The sequence below is a fragment of the Paralichthys olivaceus genome, chromosome 5 (assembly GCF_024713975.1).
Source record: "Paralichthys olivaceus isolate ysfri-2021 chromosome 5, ASM2471397v2, whole genome shotgun sequence".
Lineage (NCBI taxonomy): Eukaryota > Metazoa > Chordata > Actinopteri > Pleuronectiformes > Paralichthyidae > Paralichthys > Paralichthys olivaceus.
In genome coordinates this window covers 19158941-19173782 of record NC_091097.1, presented here as the reverse complement: position 1 = coordinate 19173782, position 14842 = coordinate 19158941, and the positions used below count along the sequence as shown (strand labels likewise).

Genomic DNA, 14842 nt, shown 5'->3' with positions numbered 1-14842 from the left:
GAGCAAAAGAGTCAAGTGAGTTCCTGTGCGACGGAGGAAGAGAGGCAGAGACGGAGCTCGTTCAGATTCTAAATGCTGGCTCTTCTGTCGACGAGTGTCCAGCTGCACGTCTGGAGGACCCTCCGGCCCTCGTGGCTCTACTCCTGAATGAGCTTCATCAATTAGTCAACTTCCCCCCCCGGTCACATGAAACCATAGATGGCGGCCTGCGTCTCTTCCTCCACCAGCGCCCCGTACGTCACTTTCATCCAGGGAGAGACACGTGCAGAAACGGATATGGATCATCAGTTAATTTGACAAAACACTCACACACACACACACACTCACACAAACACACACACACACACACACACACAGCACTCCAGGGAACACAAACTTGGCGAGGCTGCCCGGAGTGGACAAGCTGAGCCTGTGTATCCCTTGGGCAAAATGCAGCCTGCAGCCTTCTTCGAGCTGCACAAGTGTAAGTAAGCGATGGAGATGGACAGGGATGGAGAGGGCGAGCGAAAGTGAGATAGAGAAAGGTAGTGGGGGGAGGCGTGGGGAGTAAAGGGTTAAAAATCAGCCTGGAGGGGAGTAAACGGGACTGGACACTACAGAGTGTGCACACTACTTCAAAGGTGCGGGTGGAAGGATGGTTGTAGGAGCTGGAACTCATTAGGATCCAAGAAAAGTGGTTCAGCTGGAAGTCAAGCTAAGAATTAAACATGAGCGAGGGAGCAGGAGGAGGAGAGCGAGAGAGGAGGTGGTGCAGGCGGCGAGGGGAGAAAGAGAGAAAGAGAGGAGACAGGACGGGAGCGATTCACCTTGTTCTCTGATCAGAGGACAGAATATAGATTAGAGAGGCAGAAGAAAGAGAGAAATACTGAGAGTAAAGAATAGGGGGAGTCGGAGGAGTCGGCCTGCAGGACGCAGATACAGCGGAGAGGGAGCGCCAGGAAACACAGATGCAGGCCGGTGACTTTGCAGGTGGAGGCGAGCGTCTGGTTCATTTAAGGTTGCTGGACAATCTGCACCGTTTCCTCGTCTTCAAACCGGATTTATTTAACCTTCGCTTGATCAGAGAAAGTTTGCTGAGCGAAGATAAAGTCTGGTTTTCGTGCTCAGTGCTGTCGCAGCCATTTCCTCGAGACGTTTCAGGAGAGTTCTGTATTTAAAGCTCGGGTTGGTAATCCTGGAGAAACAGGAGCAGGACACACAATCGGGCAGAGACAACATCATTCCGTGACTCCGTCCATCGTCTCTGCGTCAGCGTTTGTGTTTTATATAAAAATATATTCGACTTTTGTTATATTGCTGATTGATGAAAACTACAGGTGACGTGCAGGTGAACATAATTAAAACAGAACTGATGATTTGTTTTTCATTTCATTTCTTTCAGAGCGAATCTACGTCATCGGTGTCTGATGTCGCCCTGACACTTTATCACTGAGCACCTGTGGCTCCATTCAGGAGATCCAGACGATCTGCTCATGACAGTCGGGATGTGTTTAGCGTTTATCATTCCTCTTTGCCTCTTTAGGACTTTGAAACGGACGCCGCTGACCATACTTGGCAACCTGGGTCTGTCTCTGAAGTGAAGCCCGTACGTGCACAAACAGATGGATGAAAAATAGCTAAGATTTGTTATTGATGTTTGCGTGAAGGTGAGAACTTGCTCAGCGTATATGATTTGATAAATGAGGCCCCTAACGCGGCGCATCATGATTCAGCTGCCATCTAAACCTGAGGGTCCTGCAACATTAACTTTTCACAGTCTCACCGGACTACAAATTCTCTGATAACTGCATCGGCCCCTTGTCAACACTGCAGCTTGCACACACACACACACACACACACACACACACACACACACACACACACACACACACACACACACACACACACACACACACACACACACACACACACACACTGCTGCTGAAAGTCAAACGGTGGCAGATTTCAGCAAACACGAGCTCCTCCAGCGACTGAGGTCATCCTCACAGAGAGACTACTGTGCAACCAGGGGACATAAAAACACAGGACATGCAGCTTAACATGCATATTTAACTTCTCCAAGCAGAAATATTATACCTGCAACGCATGTCGCTGCAGCCGCTCACTAATATGAACAGTATGAGGAACACAGTGCCACATGCTCTAGTTCTGACTGGATGTCTTTGTGGACAGATGAGTTAGAAAAACACATTTCTTTGAATGCAGCACGGTGGAACAGTGGGAAGCACTGTTGCCTCACAGACTCTCACAGTTCGAATCCCACGCCGGCCGGCTGGGGTTGGCTCCGGCCCTCAAAGGATAAGCGGTGTAGATAATTGATGAACGGATTTCCTTTGATAACTTTTTTTTTTTAGGTCGATTAAAAACCTCCAGAAAGAATGAAACATAACAAAACAATACATAAATCATGTTTAATAGGAAAAAACTCTTTGCAAACTTTTGAAATGAGCAGCTGTGGAGTCCTGCAGCAGTCTCAGCACATCACCACTCTGGAGTGTGAGCAGCAGTTTATTGCTCAAAGGCACCTTTGCCTCGTTGATAATATCTAATCAGAGCAGCGCCCATAAAGCTTAAGGCTTAAAATGCTTAAAAAGTGAAAATCACTTGATAAGAGATGCGGATAGAGAGACACAGACTCGATCAGGCACTGAACTTTCAGAATAAAGCTGAGTCGCTGGCAGCGCTGAAACACTGACGTTTCATTCTTTGTACATTATTTAACTGTAAACACCGGAGGACCACGTATGAGGCTTGTGTCATGTTCTCTCACCCGGTCCCACTGTCTGTCCTTGTTGAGCAGAATGATGACCAGCTTGGGGTGCATCTGGTATCCGTCCTCACTGAACGACAGATTACGTCCCTCAAAGGTCACATTCATCAGGTACCTGTGGAGGGAGACATCGAAGAGAGAGAGGGAGACAAAGAAAGAGACTCATTCAGACGTTGCACTCCACACAGAAAAATGTCTTCAGCACCGGCAGCTCGCAAAAACGCTTTATTTGCTCTGTATCCACATGATTTCTTGTTCAATGGCTCAATTCACTTAACATCAAAGTTTCATTGATATGTTGGTTTATTTCTGGCGATGGCAATTTTATTTATATAGCGCAGAAAGTCTCTGTGCTTCACATCCAGAGAACGATGTATGACCAGCTTTTCTATCACCAGGTGAATGTTCAGACAAGTTCAGATCATTGTCAACCAAGTAAAAACAAAGACCCTTTAATCTGAACGTCCTAATTTGACCTGAATCGTGACTTTTATATTTTTTTTATCGGAGCGATCATCATACAGCTCTTCGGTTATTTACAAATCAAATGAAATTGCTCTGTCCTACACTATTCTGTAACTATGGCTCATGGGGATTGAAGCGGCAGAACAAAGGATCTCTGCGGACACGAGAGCGACTCGTTAAGAATTGATGGAAACGTCAACGATCTGGTTACATCAGCTGAAAGATCAATTGATTTTTAAAATCTGGATTTGTCCGACAAACAATGAAGCCAGCGAAGAAGAGAGGGATGGAAGCAGAGAAGGGAGGATGCAGTTTTTATGTAACAAAAACTGTGTGTGTGTGTGTGTGTGTGTGTGTGTATAGTGCTTTGTGTGGTGCAAGAGGAGAAACTGAGAGAAAGCAGCACTGTTTCTGTCAGGTGAAATCATTTCACCTCCCTTCAACAAAACACAACACACACACACTCACACACACACGCACTCAGACACACACACTCACACACACACACACTCACACACTCAGACACACACACACATGCGGAACACTGTTTTCTCTTGCAGTGATTATGGCGAATGTGCGTGGGAGTGTGTAAGTGTGTGTATATGAGAACAGGAATGTTTATGTCAGGTGAACTCAGATCACTTCTCTGTCATCCCACACACACACTCTCTCTCTCTTTTTCTCTCTCTCTCTCTCTCTCTTGCATACACACACACACACCATCTGTTAACTCTTTCACTCCCTCACGCTTTACTCTCCCTCCTTCCATCTCTCTCTCGCTCTCTGTGTGGCTGTTTCCATGGAAACACTGCCTCAAAACCATGCGCACCATATACAGTATATGTAGATGAATAAATAAACGACAAGCGGGTGTGTAGCTGTGTGTGTGTGTGTGTGTGTGTGTGTGTGTGTGTGTGTAACGCTGGCTCGGTGTCTGTGGGACTGGGTCGTGTATCTGGATCTGTTTGTCTTGAGTTTTCACCAGAGAGCGATAAAGCTGGATGTCGCTGCAGCTCTGCTTTAACGTTACAATACACACTCACTCTGTTTTTACCTTCAGCCCTGTCACACGTCTGCTGGAGAAAATAAGATCTGAGCGGAACTTGAACCTAATGGAAGCTTCGGAGAAATAAAACAATCTAACATAGGCGTTGCTTTTCTCTGTTTCTATGCACACTGATCTCTGCAGGAGCGACTTATGTAATAACGGCGCAATTACCGCTCCCTTCTTCTGTTTCCTGTATTAAATATAGATATTTTCAATGGGCTGTAACGAGCGGCATCATCCAGCATCATATCATCGCATGCAGCCCCGTGTGCACTCCCAACAGCCCCGTCCTGTAGAGCCTTGGCACGGATACAAAGTGCACAGATCTGCTGCATAAATCATGAGCCATTTACAAAATGACTTGACGCTGTGCCCCCTTTAATCTTTACTGAGCAAGCTACCGCTACATGCTGCAACGTGGGGCCTTTGTGTGAGTCCACGTCTGTGTGTGTGTGTGTGTGTGTGTGTGTGTGTGTGTGTGTGCGTTCGAACACACGTTGACAGCAGTAACGGAGCGAAACACAAGCATATGTGTGTTGCCATGGCACCCACAACCACTGTGACTTCCAAGCCAATCTGTTGCGTAACTATGGTAACGGTAATCTCGCAGAGGGTGGGAGGAAAAGCGACGGTGAGAGAGAGAGAGAGAGAGAGAGAGAGCGCAAGAGAGAGAGAGAGAGAGAGAGAGAGGTGGGATTCAAAGAAAAAGAGCGAGGGGATGGGACGTATTAGAACCGCAAAGCTCTGTTCCCTCTGACTGCTGTGGTTACAGGAGGCACAGTGAGGGGTTACTCAGCATTCACACCCACAGAAATATATATGTACACACTATATCCACATCTGGAACCTCCCCGTCAGTTCTCCTGTGGGCCTCTGGGAGAGCTGGGTGATGAGCCTTCACTGCCTCATGTGCCGAAACACACCAATGGCCTCCCCGCGTTTCCTAAAGCTATCATATGCTCCGAACGCTCTGCACACGTCCGCCCACACCCGTCAGGTTCTAGCTCCATCCAGAGGAGAACATCACATCTGTCCTGTGCAGCAGGTGGAATTCACATTCGAACATCTGCAGCATCTGTGATTCACCGGAGCAAACGAAAGCCGGTGACACTGACCGGACTCCGTCAGTTGGTGCACCGACCAGAGCAACACTGTTCCCCCTTCATTCACTGACTCATGTTTGTGTGAAGCATTTCAAACATTTGAGATAATCGTTTCCTGTTTTATTTCTTTTCTTTTGCAAATCAGAACAACACAGTGCCAGACACACACACACACACACACACACGCCATGCTAACTCCACGGCCTGACACAGATACGTTTTAGCGCATGTTCTGCTGTGAATAATGGAAGAGTTGTGTGAAATATTGATAAGTCATTTTTAATAAATTAACCCGGACATGAATAAGTCATGAATTACACTCCTTAGCAATTACTGTGGTGCAATGTACTTATTGGATTTGTAGAGCAGGAATCTATATGGAGAATGATAACATGCCCCAGATGGCAGTGTGCGGTCGAGGCAGACAAACATACTGTAGCGTTGCTGCGTGCACACTTGGGGTATAACGGCGTGAATGTGGGGGGGGAGGTGTGAATGTGTTTGCACATGCATGCATCCAGTGGTATCTGCGAGTGTATTCAGACATTTTAACCGAATGAGTCGACAGTGTAATATATTGTTGTGATGACAAGAGGCACAGAGACGAGGGGAGGTACCAGATAAGTGATTCTGATTTGATTTACTTTTGAAAAATGACAGACAGACAATCAATTCTAATTAATGATCATGAAATAAATCTAAAGTGGAACAAATCAGATTATCTACATTTTAGAGATAGTGAATATACTTGAGGAGATATTCTTCTTCTCTTGGTTTTTTTTTTTTTCTGAGCATTTTTGGAATTAAACGTTAAAAGACAAACTAAACCAATGAGAGAAAATAACGTCACAAAGCAGTGAGATCCAAGCACATACACACAATTCACTACACAATGGGTGGACATGTGTGTGAAGACAAGTTGCTACAGACAATGGAGAGAAACAGGAAGCTGCACACGCCAACGTGGATTTAAATCATGTGTCTGTATCGATGGACCATCAGGAAAACACAGATTTATTTTCACAAGGATTCAGGTTCTAGAAGAAGTTGCACTTTAAAGAATGGTGACCAAACCTTCCAGCCCCCGTCCGCCAGTGTTTTCAAACCAAAGTATTGCACCTGAACTTTTCAGATAATCTAACCTTTCTGCTATTATCTAAGGAAATACAAACAACACAGTGCACACACACATACACACACATACACACACATGCCATGCTAACTCTGTGACCTGACACAGATACGCTTTATCTCATGCTCTCATGTGAATAATGGAGGAGTTGTGTAAAATATTGATAAGTCATTTTGAATATTTTGTGCCCGTTCGGTGAGTTTAGTCTTCAACTGTCTTATGGTCTCTGCAATAAAGACGCTTTGAGCCAATAATAATAATAATAGGAAAAGAAAGGAAAAATGAAATTCGTCGTCATCATCCTTCCAGTTCCATGAGGGCTCGTGCCACAGAAAAGAAACTGAGCTGAATAATCCTTGCAGACGAAAAGAGATTTGGTGACAGAGACAGATGGAGAGATTTAGGAAAAGAAAGAGAGTAGCGAAAAAGGAGAAGAAGGTAGACGGAAGAAACTGGAGACAGAGCAGAAGCGTCCTGACCTACTTCCAATCAAGCTCCATCACAAGCGGGTACCTGTGTTACGCCTCCCACTGGCCTGCTCCATAAACACACACTCAAATGGCCTTTATATACTCTGTAGACACACACACACACACACACACACACACACACACACACACACACACACACACACACACAGACCCAGGTGGACACACACCGTCCATCGGACTCGCACACACTCATCCCTCAGCTCAATAGAGTGAAACTGCTGCTTCACAGTGTTCTGCACGCACACAGCAGAACGCAAAAACACACACAAACACAAACACACACACACACACAAACACACACACACACTAACACACACAAACACAAGCACACACACACACACACACGTAAACACACAAACACATTGACACTCTTCTGAAATCGTCACTGAGGCAACAGAAGTTCAGAAATGTCCACTGAGCTTAAAAAGGGACTTGACACCTTTCCAACTCCGAGCTCATTTGGAACCTGTCCACGCCTGGCAAGGTCAGGGCCGCTGTTGTCAAACTCATGATTCTCACACTGCTGCGTATCGCTCACCCATGGTCTCTCTCGTTCTCTCTCTCTGCCCCCCCCCGCCTCACCCCTGGCTCTCTGTGCTCTGCTCCCTTCTTCCTCTTTTTTTTTTTTTGCTATCTTCACTTGTCAGGCTCGTACTGTAGCATTAGCTGGAATGTCACAGCGCTGGCTACAGTGGACTTAATTTACTTAGTGGAGTGGCATGTCCTTCTCTTGTGGTATTGCGTGAAGCGCTGAGGGCTGGACAAGAAAACTCTGAGCAGAGAGGGATCAGCATAATGTAGAACGGCCATGAAGTCAAGTAGATGACTGCGGCCATAAGCGAAATCTTCATCATCCGACAGCGGAATGAAACGAAAACTAGATGATGTGATCGATATGTTTCGGTGCGTCTCATCCTGAGCCTTAAAACATGTCGTTGTTATACGCTCTCTCCAATCTCCCATCCCTTCCTTCACCGTTTCTATCAGGGATCTTTGACGTCAAGTTTTCAAAGTCTCAGTCCCAGAGAGAATCTGAAAGGAGAAAACAGGCCCCGCTCCTCCCATGTCATGCTGCCAGGGGAACCTGCACCCGGGGGGCTTCCTCTGCAGTTGTGCACGTGAAAAGACTGTGGAGGAGCTCAACTCGGTGGAAAGAAGTTATGTGATTTAAAAAAAAAAAACTAAACCTGAATGTTGAGTCAACGCAAATAGGCGTGCATGAAAACAAGTTAGTAAGAAAGAAGACGCGTTGAAATCTCTTCTCTTGCCAGAGTCGCAGGGGGGGGGGGCTGGAGTCAATCCCAGTCGACAGTGGGCGAGAGGCGGGGGCCAGTATATATCGCATGGCCGACATACAGAGACAACAACCAATCAGAGTCTCCAGTTAACCTAACCCCAATCTGCAGGTCTTTAGCTGTGCCACACACCAGCTGGAAGATAAGTGGTTTAAATATTTAGCTGAAGCGGATAACTAAAAAGAGAATTGTTAAAATAGCTAATAGCAGTGGATTAACAATTAAATAAATAGTTAGAAGGTAATGGATGAAATGTCAGAGAGGCTGAGAGTAATGGACAAACAAATGATAGTTAGCTGAAAAGATAAATTGGTTGAAACAGCTGAAATCAATGGAGATGGAAAATAAAACTGAGAGCTCATTTATTTTACTAACACACACACACACACACACACCTACAGACCTTTGATCGACGTGCTGCACCACGTTACTTTATTTATTGTACATTTACACATTTTGTCCATATAATTAAACCCTCATTGTCCAATCATACACCCTCCAATAGGAGCTGGACGTTCCAAACTATTTATCCATTGATTTTAGCGAAAAAAAACAAGCACAATATGTTTTCAGTTGAGTCTGACATCCTGTTGAATTTCTAGACTAATATTTCGTAGACTCAGCTTCGGAGTTTAATTCTTTGTTTACGAGCCTACTATCAAATATCCTTTAATTTATTAATGAATTCCTTTAAAGGTCTGTTTGAAAATGTACAAATGGTGTTTGAATTCATCGGAGAGTGAGTTTCTCCGCCCGACACGAGAGCTTTGAGCCGCTTGCCTTTCTACCCATCTTTCATCTGCTCATCCATCGATTCACTCAGTAGTAGTGAAGCAGCCGAGCAGCGGGACGGCCGTCCAGTCCACCGAGCAGCCAGCAAACCAGGCACCCAGCCACTCATTCACTCCCTCGCTACTATATGGACTGTAGGCCAAATGCTAATCTCTTGATTGAACGCTTGAAGACAAAGGTTATCACCAAACAAATTTAGTTAAAGCAGCGGGGGGGCGAAGATCTTACCAGCGCCTACAACTGATCTAATCAACAACACGGCTAAGTTGATTATGCGACTGCAGGTCTGGAGCGCAGACGATGGTTAGGGAGGAGGAGAGGAGAGGAGAGAGGAGAGAGGGGAGAGGGGAGAGGGGAGAGGAGAGAGGAGAGAGGGTTTTTGGTTTTCAAGGTCCCTTTATTGCTTTTATTATTATTATTATTATTATTATTATTATTATGATTATTATTATTATTACTATATTAACCAAACGAAAAAAAGAAACCTTATATTTTTACATCATCCTTCACAAAACAAACAAAAATAAAACTATGATAATACAGAAAACACAAAGTCTCTCATAAGAAATTAATAATGAGCATCTTCCCAGAGGAGGAGAGTGGAAAAGAGCAGAGGACATGAGGAGAGGAGAGGACAGAAGAAGAGGAGAGGACAGAAGAAGAGAGGACAGAAGAGGAGAGGGGAGATGTGGGTGGAGAGGAGAGGAGAGGACAGAAGAAGCGAGAAGAGGAGAGGACAGAAGAGAAGAGGAGAGGACAGAAGAAGAAAAGAGAGGACAGAAGAGGAGAGGAGAGGAAAGAAGAAGAGGAGAGGAGAGGACAGAAGAAGAGAAGAGGAGAGGACATGAGGAGAGGAGAGGACAGAAGAAGAGGAGAGGAGAGGACAGAAGAAGAGAGAAGAGGAGAGGACAGAAGAGAAGAGGACAGGACAGAAGAAGAGAACGGGAGAGGACACAAGAGGAGAGGACAGGACAGAAGAAGAAAAGAGAGGACAGAAGAGGAGAGGAGAGGAAAGAAGAAGAGGAGAGGAGAGGACAGAAGAAGAGAGGACAGAAGAAGAGAAGAGGAGAGGACAGAAGAAGAGAAGAGGAGAGGACAGAAGAGAAGAAGAGAGGACAGAAGAGGAGAGGGGAAATGTGGGTGGAGAGGAGAGGACAGAAGAAGAGAAGAGGAGAGGACACAAGAAGAGAAGAGGAGAGGACACAAGAGGAGAGGACAGGACAACACAACATGTATAAAAGATGCAGAATGAAGGAGAGGGCCAAAGAAGAAAGAGCAGAACATGACGGAGCAAAGAGCAGCACAGGACAACGACAGCAGAGCGGAGAGGAACAGAGTCGACCACAGCAGAGCAGGGGAATTGTATTCTGGGGCAACAGAAGCTGCCATAAACCAAAGTGTTATCTCCGAGCGGTAAGCAGTGGTGAAACAAATGCAAAGCCTCAGAAAGGAGCGAACACGCAAGCAGACAGGGGCTGAAATGACATCTAACGACTTTACTGGGACGGACAACAAAGCTTCGCTGCCTTAGCGCAGGACGCAGTTAAGTTTGGAGCAGAAAATTGATCCGCATCCCTCATACGCATCCAAAAAGCTGCTCGCTTCTCCAGCAGGGCCCCTGTGTTCTCCAGCTGCCGGGAGTTTGTGAGGAAACAAACCTCTGGCAGAGAGACTGTGTGTGTGTGTGTGTGTGTGTGTGAAGTGTGTGTCAGTGTTATTAATGACACACACTTGTGTAACTGAGCCTTATGAGGATACAGCTGCTTTTATACCCGACCATAAGTAGGTAGGAAACAGGAGGCGCTCACACACACACACACACACACACTAACTGTACAGTATATAACCAAGGGGAGAAAAGTTTTTTTTTTTTTACCTCTTCCAAGGAAGTTATGTTCTCACCACTGACTGTTTGGAAGCAAGATTACACAAAAACCTCTTAACGGATTTCTACTAACGTGTCAGGATGTGGTCAGGCAAGAAACTCATTTTAGGTCCAGGGTTTCTCTTTTTCTTTTTATCTTCTTACGTTATGAGATCGTTTTCCAACATTTTCATAATTTTAATTCATTAAATTAACTGTCTCACTTGCTGTGAACACGTCCACTGTAATTGTGGTGTAAAAAGTTGGAAGGTACAAAAACTGTCTGTAGATCAATATCGAACCAACAATACATTCATGCTGCATTGTTTCACTTTGAACACTGACATGTGGAACTCAACACACACACACACACACATACACACATACAGGAAACACACGTGTGGCTGAGGTGGTGAAACAGCCCCTGAGAACAACACTGTGCTCTGAGGCGCATCACGACAGGGTTCGCCACAGGGACCAATTAGGCCGGTGCGCAGAGAAAAGCGCCGCCCGAGCGCTGCGCCGCTTCACACCCAGTTCAAAAGGCCTAGTGTTCGGCCGGACAGCTGAGGGGGTGGGGCCTGATTATCCTGAGGAAGGGGGTGTTAGTGTGTGTGTGTGTGTGTGCCAGCATCTGCTGCATCCCTGGTTGCCATGGTTACACTGCTCTACTGTACGGCAGTAAGCCGGTGCTGATGTAACGCCACCTGAACGACTGCTTGAAGCCGCCGTGTGCTGCAGTTTAACGTTCATAAATCATCGCCACATTAATTTTCCGAGACATTAGTGTGATTGTAAATAAATAACGGTGAACAAACGAGGCCGCTGCTGAGACGCGTGGCCTCTGCTCTCTATTTTATTTTGTCCACAACAGAGCTGCAGCGCTTCAGGGCAAAATTAAAATAAATAAATAAATAAAACTTGTTTTACTGCTCGTGAAGAAGGAAACATGTTCGTCGTCCCAGTGAAAGATACTGAACTGATTTAAAAACAGAGGGAGGAGGACGATGAATGAACTTGACACTGATTATCTGATTTTTGCTTTACATACATAATTAACTGTCAACAATTACTAAAACACTGTTTGTCAGTAATGTGTTAAAGGGCAAAAGACGGCATTTGGAGGCACTGCATTATGGGAAATGTAGGATCTTGAGCTATTGTATGAAACGATATCTGCCTCTGCTTCTTAAATTTCGAGGTGAAAACCCTGGAACTCATATGTCATTAATATATAACGTTCAACTCCTCGGGGGGGGGGGGGACAAGGAAGTGCGGCGTTAGTTCAGCTCGGACTAAACGTCGACGTATGTTTACAAGAACAGACTCTAGAGTTCAGGGTTCTGAGCTTCACCCAACTTTGAACAAACAGGTGAACAGAGGCAGGTTCAGAACAGTCACTGCACCAGGAGATAACACGTGTAAATAAGCCGGGACACATTGTTAATCTCTGGACAGAGCTCTTTCTGCACCGCCTACAAATCCAATCACGTGTTTCTATTAACTGTATCATCAAATCCACGACTTCACAATTTTTATTATCTTTTATTGTCCAGCTTCCCTCACCTGAGCACTTCGTTAGGGTTGCCTGAGATGGGGGTCTTCTTTTCAGGGGCTCCGTGGCACTCGGACTTCAGCAGGGTGTGAGGTCCGCGGTCCATCATCATGGTGGAGGTCGCCATAGTGATTATCGCCACGCCGTCGCGGACACGGGCCTCGAGGCCGTAGTCCCACTCGTCGTAGGACACGGAGAGCAGACCTGGACGGACAAAAGCAAAAGGGGGGGGGGGAGAAAGATCAGGAGATGTTGAAAAGAAGAAAGACGGTGAGATAGGAAGGATTAGACGGACGGATTGGTAAGAACTCAGGAAGTACGAGAATGAGAGAGGTGGATTGGATTGGACGGGAAAGTGAAGCGACGGGGAGACAAAGGAAGAAACGGACGGACAGATGGAGGGAAAGTGAAGCAGGAGACGGGAGTGGAGGTGCACAGAGACTACAGGTTTTGAACTCACTCCAAGAGACAGAGCGCTCACGATGCGATGACTCAGAGTCGACAAGCACTCGCATCCTGACTGAGTGAGCGTCTATCACCTTCCTGTGTTTGTCCATCTGTCTGCATTAATCTGTGTCTGTTTATCTGTCCGTCCGACCGACTGAGTCCTGCTCTCTTTTGACAATCTGTCTGTTTATGAACATTCAATCGATCTGTCTCTGTCTCTGTCTCTGTCTCTCTCTCCGTCTGTCATGCCTGTCTCTTCCGGTGCCCTTCTGACCTTCCGCCGGCTCACTCAGCTGTTTGCCAAGACGCTCGTCCAGCCGCCACGCGACCGTCCCCGTGTGCCGTTGACTATCGCAGAGTGAGCCGTGAGTAGACAGACAACACGGGTGCATCTGGGAAAATTACAAAATCGTGGAGAAGTGAATACATCGGCCGTTAAAATCCAGTATCTCCACAAAACGACACCCAGAAGCAAAATGACAATATTGTGATGTTTTATGATTTTTTTTCAGCTGTGGGTGTTAATTATCAACAATTATCAAAATATAATCAACAAATTAAACATTTTAATTTACCAATGAGTCAATTTATGAAATAACTGATTGAATATTGAACTTTATCACGATATTGTATTTCTTGAGATGCACCTGTACCTGGATAGTTTGAACGTTCTTGACAGTGTTTTTGACGTAACTATCTTTTTCTTAACCTTTATTTCTGCGGGGACGGCAGACTGAGGATATTTTTTTCCCGCTTCTCAGATTCACACAAACAAAAGATGACAGTGATTTACCTGCACGCCCCCTCGAGGACGTAAATTAATTCATCAATGTGTGTTTTTTTATTATTCAGTCTTTGGAAACACGACGCAAAATCAGAGACATTACACATCTATTAGAGCCGAGCTGACATTTTGATAATGAGTTCCACTGATATTAAACTGCCATCATTGATAAGATGATTAACTCGGAAAAAAATGGCCGTTAATAAACGACACGCTGTGAAAACAAGAAACCTTTTGTTTACATCTGGATGGAAAACGTGAGCGGCCCTGGTCTCGAGTAACTCTCAACCACAAGCGTCCTTGTGATTCTTTAAAACAGCCGTTAAGTGATCGTTCGTCTTTGGGCCCGCGTTGGCGAGCGCAGGGTTCTGGTCACGTGGTCCTCGGTGAAGCACGCCCCGCCTTCAAGCCAATTAGTTTGACTAATCTGTCTCTCTGTCTGCCTTTTAATCTGTCCCCCTGTCTGTCCATCAGCCGATCTGCATCTATCTGACAGCGTATGACCACACGTCAGCCGCTCCACCACCGTGTCAGTGGGCAGAAAGAGACAGGCGCCCTGGCAACCTGCCTTTCCTCGGGGGGGGCCTCAGCGCTGACAGCTCCGGCCCTCCAGGACCACATCCGATGTCACACACTGTTGACATGTTCTCAACACTCGCTCACTGACTCCCACCGCTGCTTCCCTTTAATACATAGAACTGTTATTACTTAATGGGAAGGATCATACGCTGTGTGTGTGTGTGTGTGTGTGTGTGTGCTGCAGATGTGCATGTACATGGTCTATTCTTTTCCACATCTTGGGAACAGAGTAAATATTCATCCATCTCTCGAGACGTGTTTGAATGTCATAACACAGACATGTCAGCTGGAAACGCTGCAGCTGAGCAGCACTGCAGCAGCTGTACAGGCGTGTTTTCTTTTCCTGCCCAGTAAACTGGCTCCTGTCGCTGTTTTAAAGGCAGCGGCTGTCTCGCTGTCACTGATACCAACACACGTACGTGGAGGAAAAATCACAATCACCGTGACCACACGCAGGCAACCCTGATTGGAGATCGTAATAGTGGAACTAACGTATGACTGGGTATTTTTGGAAACA

At 45.9% G+C, this 14842-nt stretch overlaps 1 protein-coding gene across 5 annotated transcripts in view; it reads right to left on the bottom strand.

Moving 5' to 3' along the window:
* Positions 1-14842, bottom strand: part of grin2ba (glutamate receptor, ionotropic, N-methyl D-aspartate 2B, genome duplicate a) — a 104008-nt gene that overhangs the window by 26227 nt on the left and 62939 nt on the right. For all 5 annotated transcript variants that reach the window (XM_069524863.1, XM_069524861.1, XM_069524862.1 and 2 more), the window contains exons 7-8: positions 12527-12719; positions 2771-2885 (exon numbers count right to left, since the gene is read on the bottom strand). In XM_069524863.1, coding sequence (XP_069380964.1) covers positions 2771-2885; positions 12527-12719 — 308 coding nt within the window. The remainder of the gene's footprint in view (positions 1-2770; positions 2886-12526; positions 12720-14842) is intronic.